General features: G+C 40.8%; 1 protein-coding gene across 1 annotated transcript in view; it reads left to right on the top strand.

The window, feature by feature from the left end:
- The window catches only part of LOC149316264 (BEN domain-containing protein 5-like), a 1092722-nt gene that overhangs the window by 975359 nt on the left and 100864 nt on the right, over positions 1–16499 (top strand). Inside the window, exon 11 of the mRNA XM_089515099.1 lies at positions 11731–11893. Within this exon, the coding sequence (XP_089371225.1) occupies positions 11731–11893 (163 nt within the window). The remainder of the gene's footprint in view (positions 1–11730; positions 11894–16499) is intronic.

Below are 16499 nucleotides of genomic sequence, written 5' to 3'. Positions count from 1 at the left end.
TTTTCAACCTCTAAGTTGAACATAAGTTGTTTTCGAAATTTAATGTTTTGTCTAGAAATGCTGTTTTGGCATATGAGGGGGGAAAACTCACAAATGCCCCTCCTATTCAATAGCAGTAAGATATAGTATGAATGAATTATATATGGTATATACTCATGTACAAATCGATCTCATGTATAAGTCAAGGGAAGGGTTCAGGAATTTTGACTAGGGGGCTATAAGAATGATAGAAAGGGGTAAAACACCACTTTCATCCCCCCTTCACCTTCTCTGGACCTCTCCTGACCAGCTAACAGTAATTCTCAGGTGCTGGAGGAGAGGTTGTAATATCAGATTGAGAAGGGAAGCAAGTGTTGTTAAATGTGGAGTTTCTTCCATGGGAAGAGGAGACTTGCATATCAGTCTGGGAACCTCTTTCATACTCACTCACACACAGAGAGAAAAACACAGTGTCTTGAGGCACAAAGAGGGGGCATGCTGCTTGTTTTAGGACCTTTCTAAGCAGTACTAGTTATTGACCCATATATAAGTTGACCCAGGGTCAATTTTGGGGCATAAATTTCTTGACTTATAGTTGAGTATATAAAGTAACTAATATTTTGCTGCACTGTCATGTTATCCAAAACCTGCTGTTGGTGCCAGCCTCACTATGTAGTAAAGCTTGCTCTGATTATGGGCACTATAATCCAAGAATATCTCGAAAGCCAAATGTTTCCCATCCCTGCATTAGTTTTGTCATGCATTCTGGCTGAAGAATGCCTTGCCAATGGGAACCTTTTACCATCCGACACTGCTCTAATAAATGTTCTTATCCTATCTGTCTAATTAGCCTGCATGGACAACATTTAAAAATCTCCAGTAATAAGGCTGATTCATCTTTTGTGTGTGTGTGTGTGCATCCATTGATGTAATTATCAATTGCATTGATGTTATTAATGATGTAAAGGGTAGAGCTGGATTTGGAATGTATTACTTTGCTAGATATACATTTTTTAGTTAGCTTACGAGTTCTTAAAACCAGCTGGGCAAATCAAGAAGCAATTGGCATGGGGTAGCTAATTATACTCTTTGTGATAGGGACAGATGAACATATTTGCTCTCTTTCCAGTGAAAAGAAACTGATGCAGTCAGTCAGAGATGGCTTCACTTTTGTGGCTATAGACACTGAGATGCTTTGATCAAGGTCAGGATTATAGCCCCTTCCTTTACTTCATAGCAAGGATCATGCAACCTTCCAGATGTTGTTGAGTTGCAGCTCCCAGCATTCATCAGCATTGGTTATTGCTGGCTGGGGCTGACTGGAATTGCAGTTCAGGAACATCTGGAGGGCCACATGTTGGAAAGAATTGCTGCAGGATTTTAACACTTGACATTTTAGTGTGCTGAGGGAACTTGCAGCACATTTGAAACTAACTGAAAGAAAGAAGCTGCTACGTGAGCTTCTATAGATTTGAGTCTAATTACCCTTACCTTGGATCAAATAATGATTAAAATGGAGACTGCAGTCAAGAAATTAGAAGATGGCTAAGAATGGGAAGCTATAAAAGAACTAGAGAAGATTCTAAAGTATAAAGATATCCAATGAAGCCAAGCCATTGTATTCCTCATGGAGTGGTTTGGTCTTGTGTCTGCAAGACTAGTTTCCTTAACAAAAATATGTGTTCCAGATGGAGATGGAGACTGCTAGAAGTGTGTGTGTGTTTTGGAGGAAGAAATCAACATAGCCACTCACTTTTTTGGACTCTCCTGAAGGATACTAATGTTGCAATTCTCACTATGAGGACCTGCACTTTAAAATATACCATTATACCACTGGCTGTCGGCACTGTAATTTAAAGTAATGGACCGACACCTTGTCTCAATAGCATGCATCTTTTCATGTTTCTATATTTGAGAGAGAAACAGGTTCTATGCATTCATAACAGGTTGAAATACACATAGAGTGGACATTTGGTATCCATGGGGGATCTGTTCCCAACCACCCCTCCCTGTGGATTGCAAAATCTGTGGATGCTCAAGTCTCCCTGACTTCAGTGGTGGCCCGGCCACATGGCCGCACCACCATTGAATACAATAGTATTTGGGAGGAGCTTCCTCCTCCTCCTCCTCCTCCTCCTGCCATCCCTTTCTTCTCCTCCTCTTCCTCCTCCTCATCATGCCATGCCACACCTTCCTCCTCCTCCTCCTCTTCCTTCTTTCCTCCCTCCTCACCTCGCCTTCCTCCTCCTCTTCCTCATCCACCTCTGCCTTAACCTCCTTGTGAGCTTGCCATCTAGGGATGCTTAAATCTGTGGGTGGCAAGTCCACTGTATAATTAAGCATGTTAATGTTCCTTTGATTTCCATTGGGCCAGGAGTTAAGGACATGTTAATTCTGTCCCATTGAAACAATGAGAGTTGAGATCATTCACTTTTATTTACTCAGCATCTTCTTTCATGATTGCAAACAAGTGTTAGAAATTTTTTGAAGTTACTTGTTCTTCTTTTCAGCTGTGTTACCTTTCTAGACCTAAAAAAGCTACATATAACATAGTCCACTATTTTCCTGATCTGTTGGCTCATATGAAAATCTGGCACAATCATTGCCCCATATAACTGGTTGTTTTACTATTGAATTTATTAGACATCCATGTCAATAATACTGGCAATCTTGTGTTTTCCCCCCTAACAAAATAAAATAGTAATTGTTATTAGAATAAAGAATAGGAAATTAGGTAATGATAAATACATTCAACATAAAACATAGTCACAAAAAAAGTGTATGTATGAGGCAATTGAAAAAAAGTCATATATTTAGTTTAATGGCCTGACCCTCCTTCATTGAATGTGTAAAGTAGCCATCTCACACAGTAGATTTTTCCCCAGGGTGGGAAACTATAGCCTTCCAGATGTTTTCAGCCTACGGGTCTTCTTTGTAATAGAAATCACCCCGTTTTCCTTTATATCCATGTTGGTATAGTATTAGTATTATTACTACTAATACTACTGTACTTTGTGAAACATTCCTGTTCACTGAACATGCAATGGAGATTTTTGGATCCAATGGGCAATTGTTTTGGTGGAGCAAGAAAACAGGAAGTAAATAGTATGTGTCTAAATGTGCAGACGCTTGTTGTTCAGGAACAATGGCCCTCTGGATATTCCTAGCTAAATTAAACCGATTTGTCACATGATGCTAAGCGAATCTAGTCATGTTACCCACAGGGCTATCTTCGAATTAATTTGTAGCCCCCCAAAATAAAATAAAGGAAGAAATATCCACACAACTGGATTTTCCTGTTTTTCTCTTGCCATTTTGTGTACACTTACATTGTTTAAAAGGCCTAGAGGGAAGAAATCCCATGTGTTTAGAGATGAAACCAATTTTCTAAGCAATTGCCACTGTGAAAGAGCATACTAGTAAAAGTTATACTTATAAAAAGCACTAGAAAGTTCCCAGTTTTTGTTGTATTTACTTGGAATGAAGATTCTAGAGTCAGAACATATCTCAGTAGTTTTATTTATACAAGAAGAGTGATGAAAGTTCTTTTATTCTCAGTTTACTTGTACAGTCTGGCTATACCCAAAGCTTTTGGGTGTTCTTGTCATTGGTTTAGTTTTGTTTTTGGTGGCCCAATAAACATAAACCAGCATCTCTTGAAATGCCCTGGTGGCGCAGTGGTTAAATGCCTGTACTGCAGCCATTCACTCAAAACCACAAGGTTGCGAGTTCAAGACTAGCAAAAGGGCCCAAGCTCGACTCAGGCTTGCATCCTTCCGAGGTCGCTAAAATGAGTACCCAGACTGTTGGGGGCAAATTAGCTTACTTGCTAATTAGCTTACTTGCTGTTCACCGCTATGATCTTTGGAATAGCGGTATATAAATAAAACAAATTATTATTATTATTATTGAAAGGCAATAAACATAGAAAGTATGAAACTGTCAAATTAGTCCACACATACTCACTCCAATAGTCCTGAGACTCCAGGGTGGATCCAGGAAATAATGCCCCCCAGACTTGCTACCTTCCTTCCCACAGGATAGTAAAGGCACCTAATACAAGACAGGGCAAAAGAAAACAACTAATGGAACACTCCATCAGAGTATCAATTAAAGCAGTGAAGAAGTGCTTATTGTTCCTGATTCCGTTTCTGTAAGTGCCTCCTCTTTTCCCCCCGAGGGATGTGCAGCAAAGCAATGGGGGCAGGATAGATGGGTGGTTTTTGTTTTTGTTTTTGCCATTGTGATGCAAGGTTGTCCTCAGTGTATAAAATAAACATGGGCAGCAGGAGAGACAACCATGCTGAATTCCCCCTCAGGCTGACAGCTTTTCCTTGTCCAGCAGAAGCAGCATCCACTGTTTTCCCTTTGCTTTCTTCCTCACTTCCCTCTCCTCTGCCCCTCTGTAGCATACCTTGAGTTAACATGGTGAACAATGGCCTGAGAGGGCAGAGGCAGCAGGGATCAGATGAACCCAGTGAGTCGTAGGGGATGGAGGTGGAATGTGGGGAGTGGCATGCAGGATGAGGGAAGTAAACAGAGTGAGTCAGTCAGTGGCAGTGAAAAGAAGTGGATGGGCAAGGGAGCAGACAGGCAAGCAGTGGACAGACACCATCCCAGTGATGGACCATGAATGCCATGGGCTTGAGGAGGCTGTTGGTGAGAATGGAAAGAAAGAGAAGGAGGAGGAGGGTGAGCTGCTGTTACTGCTAGCCTGGCCCTGACATGGCTGCTGCAAAAATCTCCTTTATGTTGTCTTCCTTCTCTTCAAGAGAGGATAACAGTGCTGCAGATTTTTTTTTTGCAGTAGTGTCAACATATTAGGAGCCACATCAGGGGAGGCTTGGAGACCAACAGAGGCAGTTATGAGCACACAAATAATTAAATCCACAGAACTAAAACCTGTGAAAGTTTAGAACACATTGTAATTTATATCCAAATGGCACCCAGGGCAGTTTTCAATATGAAGTAAAGCTATTCTCATATCTCCACCAAATGTACCTATCTTCTTCTGGATGATATAGGGAGATCTGATTTTTCAGATACTCTGGACCTAAGTTGTAAGAAGAAGCAGGCACGGTTCCACCTTGCCTAGGCCCAGAAGCAGACGAAAGGCCCTTCCTCCTAGCTGCCACTGCCCTTGTCACAAAGGGAAAGAAGAAGAAGCAGGCACAGTTCCACCATACTTACATCCAGAAGCAGATGAAAGGTTGTCTCCATCTTTGCTGCCACTGCCCTGGCCTTGGAGGGGGAGCAGAACTATATCTGCTGGACTTAATTCCCTCCTCTAGTACCATTCCCTTTTCCCTGTGTGCCATGTCTTATTTAGATTGTAAGCCTGAAGGTGGAGCAGTGGTGTCACTAGGGGTAGTGTCATCTGGTGCAGTAACGCATGTTATCACCCCACCTCCTTACATACCAAACCATACAGAAGCCTTAGTAATGTTTCTGAACCAATATTGCCCATAAATCACAATTCTCATATACCACTTAATGTAATGGTAATATTTATGACATAAACAACTAGCAAAATTATATCTTTAAATTACAATATCATATGCATAGCCTAAATGTATTTACAGATACATTTTTTTCATGTGTCTAAATTTGGTAAGACATGATATGGAAAACATGACTTTTGTGAAGAAAACATGTTTTTAGGCACACAAATACACATGCACATGCACACACACATGACCAATATTCTGCATCACAGTCTACATTTTATAACTTTATGAATCTATAAGTATGTTGTGGAAATGCAGTGAAGCTGTGACTGAAGTTGTGCATCTGAGCACAGGCAAGAATGCTGCATATTATACACTTGCAATGTGCATCTGGCACTTCTGATACACATCAGTTTCTCCAGCTCCAGCACTTCCTAGCCTGAGTCTGGATGTACATCAGGGAATGTCCTGATGCACATTGGTGCCCATTGAACACTACACCATGGCACATCATTCACTCTGCTGGCTACAGTTGCACAATAGATGCTCGTACATTGTAACATCACAGGCAGCCCCTAGGTAAATAGGGACACTGCAAAACTACTCAGTTCAATTTTGTGCACTACATGGCCTTTTAAGAAGATGTAAGTTCCAAGCCATTTTTAACAGTAATTATTTTCTTGCAAAAATTCTCTTTCCTGAATTTTTTTTAAAAAAAGATCTTTGTGCAGAAAGCATATTTTCTTAACATAATTACCAGTTTTTCACTGGAAAAAAAATGTATTTTCCAGCAAACAAATTTCCCCACATGAAGTGCAAAGAATTCTTAACTGTTCTTTTCCCTAGTGTTGGGACACCATTTTGTCATTGAGAATGAAAACATTCATGAGCATGAGCATCGTTCACATCCCTATTAGTACTTTATGAATTAAAAAGTCTGTGTTAGAGTAACACAAACTGTTGGGAAAGTTAGTATCATAAAATGTTGGGGAAATACGTTGTTTTTTGGTGGGAAACAGAATGCCATGTATTTCTAATCAACTTGCAAAATGAAACCTTTAAAAATACAGAGAAAGAACTGAAAACTTTCTGAATGCTAATAAAACAGCAGGTAATTCTGAACAACATCCTTCCTGTGTATTTCATTTATCAAGGGCTGCCAAGAATTCACAGGTATCTGTTATCTCTCAAATCCTAGTTGCAAGTGGCAGGATTTGTTTGTGGTGTGTGTCTTTTTTTTAATTCCCCAAATCACTTTTATATCCCCATTTTCTCAGGTTCTGATTCCTGGCAGCCAGGGTATTGCATGCAGTGAATGAGCATATGTTCTAGCCTGAAAAGACAGCTGGCTTCAGGGGGTTGTGATGGGCATAGGAAGTATTTTATTGCTTTGTCAGTGGCTTACCTGCAGTCAAGGCAAAGAATTCACTCTGTCTGGTTGCTGCTATATTCTCACAGTTGGATACAAATTCATTCTTGCTTTATGAGAGAACTCTGCCTTGCCTGAGGTTGGATTCAGAAAAGAAGGGTTAGATATTGTACACACTGACTGCTTAGAAAATCTAGTCTGTTTTAATAATCATATAAATTAGGAAACACGGATATCCCAAGATCTTCCATTGCTGGAGTACAGTGGAAATAGTCACCTTTGGAGTTATGTTTCACTGTCATTACACAATTCCTATACTGGATACTATTGTAGCACAGCATCTGGTGGATCACTATATGTTCATAGCTGATAGTTGCACAATGACAATTCAAAATGTGATGTGCATTGGTAAATGTTCCACACTGGACCATTCCTTGAGCCTCTGACTCCATTATGCATTGAGCAGAGTCCACTGTGGATTGTGTGCACTCCAACCAATGTATATCAGTAATTGTAACACTTGCAGACTTCTTTTTTTTATGACCAAAGTTCAGCAGGTTCAGCAAATGATGACCGGCATCCTGCTAATGATATGTGGGCAATTAAGATCAATTAGCCCAGAAGACTCAAAGTTGGATCAAAGTTGATTCCTGGTGGTTCTTGGGAGTATCCCTGTTTCAATGGCAGGTGATCCTGTTGAAACCTTGGCTGAACAATGGAAAAGGGAAATGTACAGGGTAGTGGACCCAATTACTCCTAAACATCCTCTCCTATTGAGTGGAGCCAATTGAGCCCCTTGGTTCACTAGGGAGCTGGTGATGATGAAGCAAGTGGGGAAAAAGACTCAGAAACCTCAGAGTGAGTGTGATTGAACACATGGTAGAGGCCATTGGAAAGTGTACTCCATGGTGGTGGCAGTGAAGAAATCATTATTTTCTGTCACCCATCGTATCTGCACAGTGTTATGCAACATTTTGAGTGATTGGGGGCCTTTTACATTCTGCCTCACAGGAGCATCATTTACACTTTACAGATATGATCACTCAGATCTGGTCCACCTTGAATGCTGTAGTTGTTATAGGTCCAGTAGATATAATCTTGACTCCTGCATGTCCCAGGTTAATGGATATATTTCGATTTGTTCAGCCTGATGATGTGGACAGGCTGCACAAATCTGTCCACATCCTCAGGTGGTGAGAGGTGAGAGGCACCATATGTACACTGAACTCTTGTTTTTCTTGGCTAATAAAAATAGCCACAGGGGGACTAGCCACAGGGTATCAGAAAAAGTGAATGCCTCCCTGCAGCAAGGCCAAGTTCCATCCTGCCAAAAGGAAGCTGTGGTGATGCCTCTACTAAAAAAACTCCCCCTTTAGCTTGGATATGGCCACCGTGGTACATGCCTTAGGTACATCCCATTTGGACTACTGTAATGCACTCTACTTGGGACTGCCTTTGAAGAGTATTCAGAAAGTTCAGCTGGTCCAACTGGGGCAGGATACAGAGACCACGTAATGCCCCTGTTGAAACAATTCCACTGGCTGCCAGTTTGTTTCAGGGCACAATTCAAAGTACTGGTTATGACCTATAAAGCCCTATATTTTGTTAGGGTTTCAGCTATTTCACAGACTTTGGCACAGTACAGACTGTGCAAAAGGGACCGCGTGGCAACCGCATGGTCCCTGACCCTAACACAGTGCAGTGCCGTAACAATGGCAGCATCCCATGTACACGCACGTTGCCAAGCATCACTTATGTAACAATGGTGCACTGCGTCGGCCCTGTGGTGCAAAAAGAACCCAATTTTTCTGGGTTTTTTTCTTCCAGAGGGAAACTACGCGGTTTGGTGGCAGCGACTTCCCTCCGGAGGAAATTAGGCTGCCAGCAGGCTGCCCTTTTTGGGTGGTCTGTCCCACACCTATATCTCCCTGTATAAGCCAACCTGGACTCTGGCCCTTTTCCCAGTCCCACCACCATCGAAAACACAGTTGGTGGGGACACGAGAGAGGGCCTTCTTGGTGGCTGCCCTAGGCTCTGGAATTCACTTCCCAGAGAGACCAGAATGCCCCCTTCCTTGCTGTTCTTCTACCGGCAGGCTAAGACCCTCCTATTCAGACAGGCATTTAAAAGAGAAAGTTTTTAAATAATAGGCTGGTGTGTTGTATTGTTTTAAAGTATTTAAAACATTTATCTTTTAAAACTGTATTTTATTCTTTTAACATACAATCTGTTTTAATGTTGTAATAATTTAATTCTGTTTTAATGTATCACTTTTGTACATTTTTAATTGTAGGTTTTTTTAAAATATTGTAAGCTTGTCTGAGTTCCAGTTTTGGGAAAAGGGTGGGATATAAATATCATCATCATCATCATCATCATCATCATCATCATCATCATCATACTCCCTTGCTGAAACAACTTCACTGGCTGCCAATCTGATTTTGGGCAGAATTCAAAGTGCCGGTGATGAAATTTAATGTCCTACATGGCTTGGGTCCAGATAATTTTTTTTTGAAAAAAAAAAATTTCTGCCTATATGAACCTGCCTGTGCTCTGAGACCTGAGAAGGCTTTGTCTCAGTCCCACCACCATCCCAGGCATCTTGAGAGTCTTTTCAATTGTTTTGTGCCTTTAAAATGTTGTATATGGCCTTAGTGGAGAGAGAGAGAGAGAGAGAGAGAGATAAATATAAATAAATAAATAAATAAATAATCAGATGTAAGTTGCATTGCACACAGAGTCATTGTTGACATTGGACATTGTGTAACATCCAAATCTGTCCCCATCAGCTGGATATGGTCAATTTGCAATGTTCAGTAAAAATATTCTGCATGTGTAATGTAATGAACATCTGAGTATGTCACTAACAGGATTCCAGCCGTAGTATAGTGAAGCTACTTAAGGCCAATCATAAAATAAGGTTGTCCCCTGGCTCTTTCCCAACAGATTATAGAGTTCTATATGCATAGTAAGAGAGAGGGGAGAGGGCAAGGAGAGCATATCAGCACTGGAGTAGGAATAAATGTAATCATTATAAAACAAATCTCAGTGCAACCAACCACCTAAGTCATCCCCGAGCAGAGACATACCTCCAACATTCTTTCTGTGCATAGATTCTAATCATATTTCTTTAGCATGAAGCATTTGCAGGGTGCTTTTGAGTATTAAAGCATTTCGCATGCTTTTTCAGTAATCCTTACAAAACCCTCCTCAGCTTTATGTCCTTGTTTAAAATATTTATATTCTACCTTTGCACTGGAAAGTGCTCAAGTCCGCTGTCAAAGCCACAAAGCTGCAAACAATAAAATACCAATTAATGATACAGAGACGCAAAGCAGCAACAACTTCCTAAAGCTATTTATTCCCCTTATCCAATAAGATACATTTAAAATACAAAAGGCGCGCGCACGCGCACACACACACATTCTATACTGATGATGATGGGATAATGCTGAGAGATTACCCCAAGCAATCTAAATAAGATCATGGTAGAGTCAGAGATGAGAATGTGCAACAATGTCCTCAGCTTGTCTACCATTTCACCATGTACATCCTAACAACATTTCCCACTAAATGTGAAATATCTATTTAAATATACAGAATGTAAATATAATTGTATTTCAGTTGGACTTTGGTGTTTTAGTGAATTCTTTCTCTAGGTCCAAATATTAAAGCCTAACTAACTGAGCTGACTGTATATGTCATTTTAAAAAAAATTTCACAAATAGCAGCTGAAGGAGAAGAGATATGAATCAGGACTATTGTGCTGGGGTGAGAGCCTAATGCTTCCCCCAAGTCCTTTATTTCCAAATAAAATACCCCTTCCCTAAAATGTTATTTGCTCAGTTGGAAGAAGCACCCATATGCAGCTTTATTTGCCATCTTATGAGCACAGCTGCCTTTTTAGATGCAGAACATAATTGGGTGAGGGAGAGATATAGATCGATTGGTTTTAAACATGCTGAGGATTGCATGAGTAACTCAGTGCTTATGTTGGCCTTCATGAAAGGGAACAGAGAAAAGATATAAGACCAGTATTATAGACCGCAAGTGATCAATCCTCAGTGTTCATCCTGGATCTTATTGTGAAGCGTGTAAGGGCCAAAGTTTAGAAATAATAGCTAATAACTGTTGCAGTACCAAGGCTCAACAGGAGTAAGTTACCATGATCGTTAACAGTTGTAAAAAAGAAAATGTTTTCTCTTTCTCAGAAATAGTGAGGATAGTTTTTCCCCCTAAAGGCTGCATCTACACTGCAAAATTAATGCAGCTTGACATGGCTGTAACTGCCATGGCTCAGTGGTATGGAATTCTGGGATTTGTAGTTTTGTGAGATGTTTAGCCTTCTTTGACAGAGAGCTCTGGTACCTCAACAAACCACAAATCCGATGGAGTCATGACCAATAAAATGGTGTCAAACTGTATTAATTCCGCAGTGTGGTAGCTGTCTTAATGCTATCAGCCACTGTAATGCAAAGCAGATTCTCCTCCCATTGCCTTTCAATCCTGGCTCAATATCCACAGTGGGGCATGAGGCTGCAGCAGAAGCCACAGCATTAGATAGTACTGAAACCATATGAAATTTCTCCTCCATTTATTAGTGAAGCCATACCTGTGTAGCTATATACATAAAGAAAAACTACAGTGACATAACAAATGGAGTGAAGTGTTCTTATTAATCTACAGCCATAACATAAAGGTAGATAATATACCTTTATTTTTTGAAGAGGGAACAATAAATTACAAATAACTAGTTATCTGTAGATAACAACTGAAAGATTTGTATAGGAATGTAAGGATAACCATTTGTGGAACACTTGACACCAAGTTTTCAGAAATGTGATTTTTGTGTGGGCTTTTTCCTAGGCAAGTATTTTTTTTTCCTTTTCTTTTTTGGTCACCTGACAGAACTTTTTCTCATCTTCTTTCTTACAGTCGAGCACCTCTTTCAATCGAGATGCTGTTAAGGCAGGAACAGGTCGGCGTTTCCTAGGTGGTTTACTGGATGACACCTCTTACTGCTACACACTGGAAGTTTCTTTCTACAGTTACATAGTTGGAGGTACTACTTCTACAGTTCCATATACAGAAGAAATATGTATCCTTTAAAGATTATTCTCCTTCGCTCTTTCAAGACCAGAAAGTCTAAGGTAATAAACTATTTTTTTTCAAAAGGACACAATAATGTAGTAAATATAACTTGGACCCTAATTTAAAGCACATTACAGTAGTTCAAGGTTGCTGCCCAACCTTGAAGAAGGCTTTTTTTGGGGGGGGGGAGGGGGGGTCATATGAACTGCATAGGTGATATGATAGAAGTGAATAGAAAATGTCCTTTCCATGACCTTCCTTAAGTTAACATATTTTAGGATTTAAACCTATCCCTGCTTCACTGTCTTCAGAGTTTCTAGAATCATATGTTGTAGAACTACACACGTCTTCCCCCTTTGTTCATACACACAGTGGCGTACTGTTCTGAATGCAGTTACAGTTTGCATCTAATCACAAGTGATGAGTTTGCTCTGTCTTGAACTTCTTGGTCTAATTTTAGCCTAGGTGATGAAATTTCACTCTTTGATTCAAGTAAGACTGTGCTTCTCTTTGTTATACATTCCCTCCATGATTTACATCTCACGCTCACTCAATTCCCCGTTAAAAATTGTTCTTCCTTCTATTTCCTTTTTGAAGGTGGGTGGGTGAGGGTTGGCATCTTTATGTCTATGCAGGATCAACTTGTCTTATGCAGATGGAGCTACATCACTCTTGCTTCATACATCATTGCCATCAGCCAGCCAGAGCAGAAAATAAGTTGTAGATAGCAATGATTATCTTTGGTGATGAGGTACAGAAAGGCTGAGACTGCAGTTTGATTTCCATAAGCATGGATGACCCTGCTGTGCTAAAAGTAGCACAAGTTGGTTTGAACAGGCAAATGTAGAAAATGTCAGCCTAACCCATGTATTAAAGCTGGAAAACCTACCCTGCTTTGGTGTAACTGCCTCCTCTTTGTCCTTCTGAAGAAAAGCCATATCTTTCTGAATTACATTACAGTTTGTCACCATCCCCTACCTACCTTTTATTTGACATTCAACCTTCTATGGCCCAGATCTAGAATGAATGGGGTTGGAAATTTGGAAAGGATGCTTGCAGGTTTCCTACAAATCATCCCTAAAGAAGGTAAATTAATTGGAGCACGAATGATTCATTTGAACACTGATTTATTATAAATTGCATGACCCTCCAGAGTGTCCATATGTGAGTAGCAAATAAATTGAAGATATTTATTTGAAGATATGCTACTGATTCTATTTTTTTTAATTGAAGACATTGTCATAATCCCAAAGCAGTTTACAGTGTTAGAAAGTAAGAAAACATAATACCCTCCATATGATAAAACAATAAAATAGAAAAAATATTTCATTTAAATCATTAGGAGCAACTGAAAAGTTTAGCAATCAGGAAAATGTGTGAGCAAACAAACAGCTCATCAGTTGGTAGCATTAACCCCCTTCTTTAGAAGCCCGTCTGGTCTCAGCAAGAAGATTATTCTATATGGTGGGATAGAATCATAGAATTATGACTCGTATAACTGCAAAATATAACTGGAAGGGACCACAACGGCCATGTACTCCAAACCCCTGCCGTGCAAGAATACACAGCTAAAACACTCCTGAGGGAGAGTCATCCAGCCTCTGTTAAAAAACTTACAAAGTAGGGGAGTCCACCACCCTCTGATGCAGCCTATTCCACTCTGAAACACTTTTTACTGTCAAGAGGTTCTTCCTAATGCTTAGGTAGAATCTCTTTTCTTGTCACTTGAATCCATTGATTCATCTTCAAGTCTCTGTAGCAGCAGTAAACAATCTTACCCCATTTTTCACATGACATCCCTTCAGATAATTAAAGATAGCTATCATATAACTTCTCTGTTTTCTCCAGTACCTAACTCCCAAAAATGGTACTCACAGGACTTGGTTTATAGAACTTTAACCATCTTGGTCACTCCCTTCTAGACACAGGTGAGGTCTGAACAAAGCAGAATAGACAGCCTTTCAACAAAATAACCCCTATCACTTTTTAAAACCATGTAAAACTGAAAAGGAACTATGGGCCTTTACAAACTGGCCTGAAAGGCCGGCTTGGGGGCAGAGATGGGGCGCAGCACCCTGATGATGCATACCTGACTCTGCCCCCCAGGGCACCCTGATGTCACGTGCCACTCCAGACAGCGTGCGGCATCATGGTGCACCTTCAGCGCTGTGTCCAGATGACGCGGTACTGAAGGGGCACCATATAGCCAAGCTACCATGGCTATGGCACCCTTTCAAGGGCACAAAAAGGAGCTCCTTTTTGTGCCCTTGGAAGGCCAGATCAGGGCTGCAGCATGAGGTTGCTGCGGCCCTTATCCGGTACAAAAACAGGTGACTGCAGGCCGCTTCTAGGGGCGGTCTGTAGAGCCCCTTAGCTGCTTAAATTTCACTATGTTTACAAATGTCTAATTGGATACTATTGCTGATTTATTTTTCCTTTTTAAATGGCTTCATGAGAAAACATTTTCCAGTTAACTCTGTTAAAAAGGATACTGCTTAGCATATAATACTTCTTTGAAATGAGTAAAACGTATCATACATATGTTTGTGTGTAAGTTGATCTCATGTAAGAGTGAAGGGCAGGTTTGGGGGCCAAAATTATGAATTTTGATATGAACCTTGCACATTAACGGGAAAATTTAGGGACCTGTACAAAGGATGTAAAGGATGGAGCAAATAAAAATGGTGGCAAAGAACTTTCAAAATAGCAGCAGGCATAACTATTTCTGCTCACTCTAAAGACTTGGGTGGATGAGGAGGGAACTTCAGTCATTTGTAGCTGTGAGATGTAGGTGTAGGGAGGCAACCAGGCACAGGTATGGCTAAGAAAATGGACACATATCAAAAAGGTTGTAAAGGTAAGAGTTAAGGTAAAGTATTAACTCTTATCAAAAAGGGAACCATCCACTTCTCTGCACAGAGAAAGCTGAGAGCTTAGTCCATCCTGGGAGAACCTAAAAGACAGCTATAAACCCAAGGATTCTATAGTATGTTACCATGCCAGTTAGTGGAATCATAGTGCTGTAATTGTGTGGTATATGTTCTCAGACCATATGCATGAACTCACACTGTAATCAGAATATACGTACTGATTGCATTGAGGAATAGCAGATACTATGGCAGAGTTTCATACGTGGCAAACAATGACTAAAGAATGTATGTAAATGGCTAAAAGAACACAGTTTCCTTCAGAATGGGGACCTGCTAACTCAGGAAGGGAAACTCTCAATATTCGGCGAGGTCCACATGGGCCAAAAGGCCCAAGTTCCCCTTGGCCTCACGTTGTCCTGTTTGGACAATGCAAGGCATTAGCCCAGGGCCAGGGTTGGACCAGTATTAGGTGTACTGGATGTGGATCTAGCCTGATCCCAGGTCAAAGAGGCCTTAGAATGGGTCAAAATGACCTGCTTTTTGTTGCAGAATTTTCGAGAAATTCAGTGCAAACCCTAGCAGGACAGATGGTCTGCAGACTCCTTGCCTCACTTTGTCATTGCCGTTAGTGAGAAGCCCCTTGTCGCTGTCTCTGACATGAAAATGGGGTGTCTGTCCATGTGGGTGCAGCCAGGCACCCTGTTTCTATGTCAGACACAGCAACAAGGGTCTTCTCACTAGGGGCAATGGTGGAGGGAGATAAGGAATGCACAGTGGTATTGAATCTGTGGCATGGCAGTGGGTAGGCATGTAGACACCAATTCCTGTTCCAGCCCGGGGGCCAATCTTAGTTGGGACCTGGGCCAGGATAGCATGGCCTGCTGAGGAACTAAGAGGACTTGAAGTTAGTAATCTGAAGTTCAGGGTTTGCTAAGACAAGGAGGAGGAATGGGGTTCAAAAATGGAGTGGAAGCAACAAAGACCCTTTCCACAACCACATAAACACCAGAGAAAAGGGTAGTTAATGGGAAAGATTTATAGAAAAAAGAAATTTTCTTCCTATATGTTATTAGACTTTCTTGAGGAGTTCCCGTTTTGTTTTGTTTTTATTTCAAGCAGCAAACATCCAGGGCCAGGAGGTAGGAAACTAACAGAGATGGAGGGTGCCAGAGAGTCAGTAACATGGTTTACAGTCAAAGATGGAATAGGAGATCCCTTTCCCAGCATGAATTAGGTATAGTGTATGGAATCATTTTATGTAATTCTGGGGCAGGGAGGGGGGGGACTCTTCAGTTCAGGCATATCCCTTTGGATAAAAGAACCAAGAGCACAGAAGGGTGTCCATCCACCTTTTCTGGGAGATATTACTAGTGACTGATTTAACAAAAATTAGTAATGTCTCAGGCAAACACCCATTTAAGAGACTTTACAGACTACTTTATCTGATTCATCTTGCTGAGATGGGCTAAATCATGGCTATATTTAGCCCGATCATGCTTGCCTCCTGATCAGTATGATTTCCTGTCAAAAATACATTGTTTATGAACTGCAGGACATCACACTGGAAAGTAGAAAATATAGGTTTCCTTGTGGTTACTCAGTCGTATCCAGCAACTTAGCCCTGATATCTAATTGTGGATGTCAATGGAGTCACATTCCTCATTTCTCTCTACAGTGAGTGCTGGTTTAGAGGTTTGAGTAGAGAGGTCTTCTGGGCAAAACCATTTTTGTCCTGAGTCAGAT

This window comes from Sceloporus occidentalis, unplaced genomic scaffold (assembly GCF_023333645.1).
Source record: "Sceloporus occidentalis isolate IW3139 unplaced genomic scaffold, rSceOcc1.0.p SCAF_3, whole genome shotgun sequence".
NCBI classification, from domain to species: Eukaryota; Metazoa; Chordata; class Lepidosauria; order Squamata; family Phrynosomatidae; genus Sceloporus; species Sceloporus occidentalis.
This window is presented reverse-complemented; position numbering and strand designations above follow the sequence as displayed.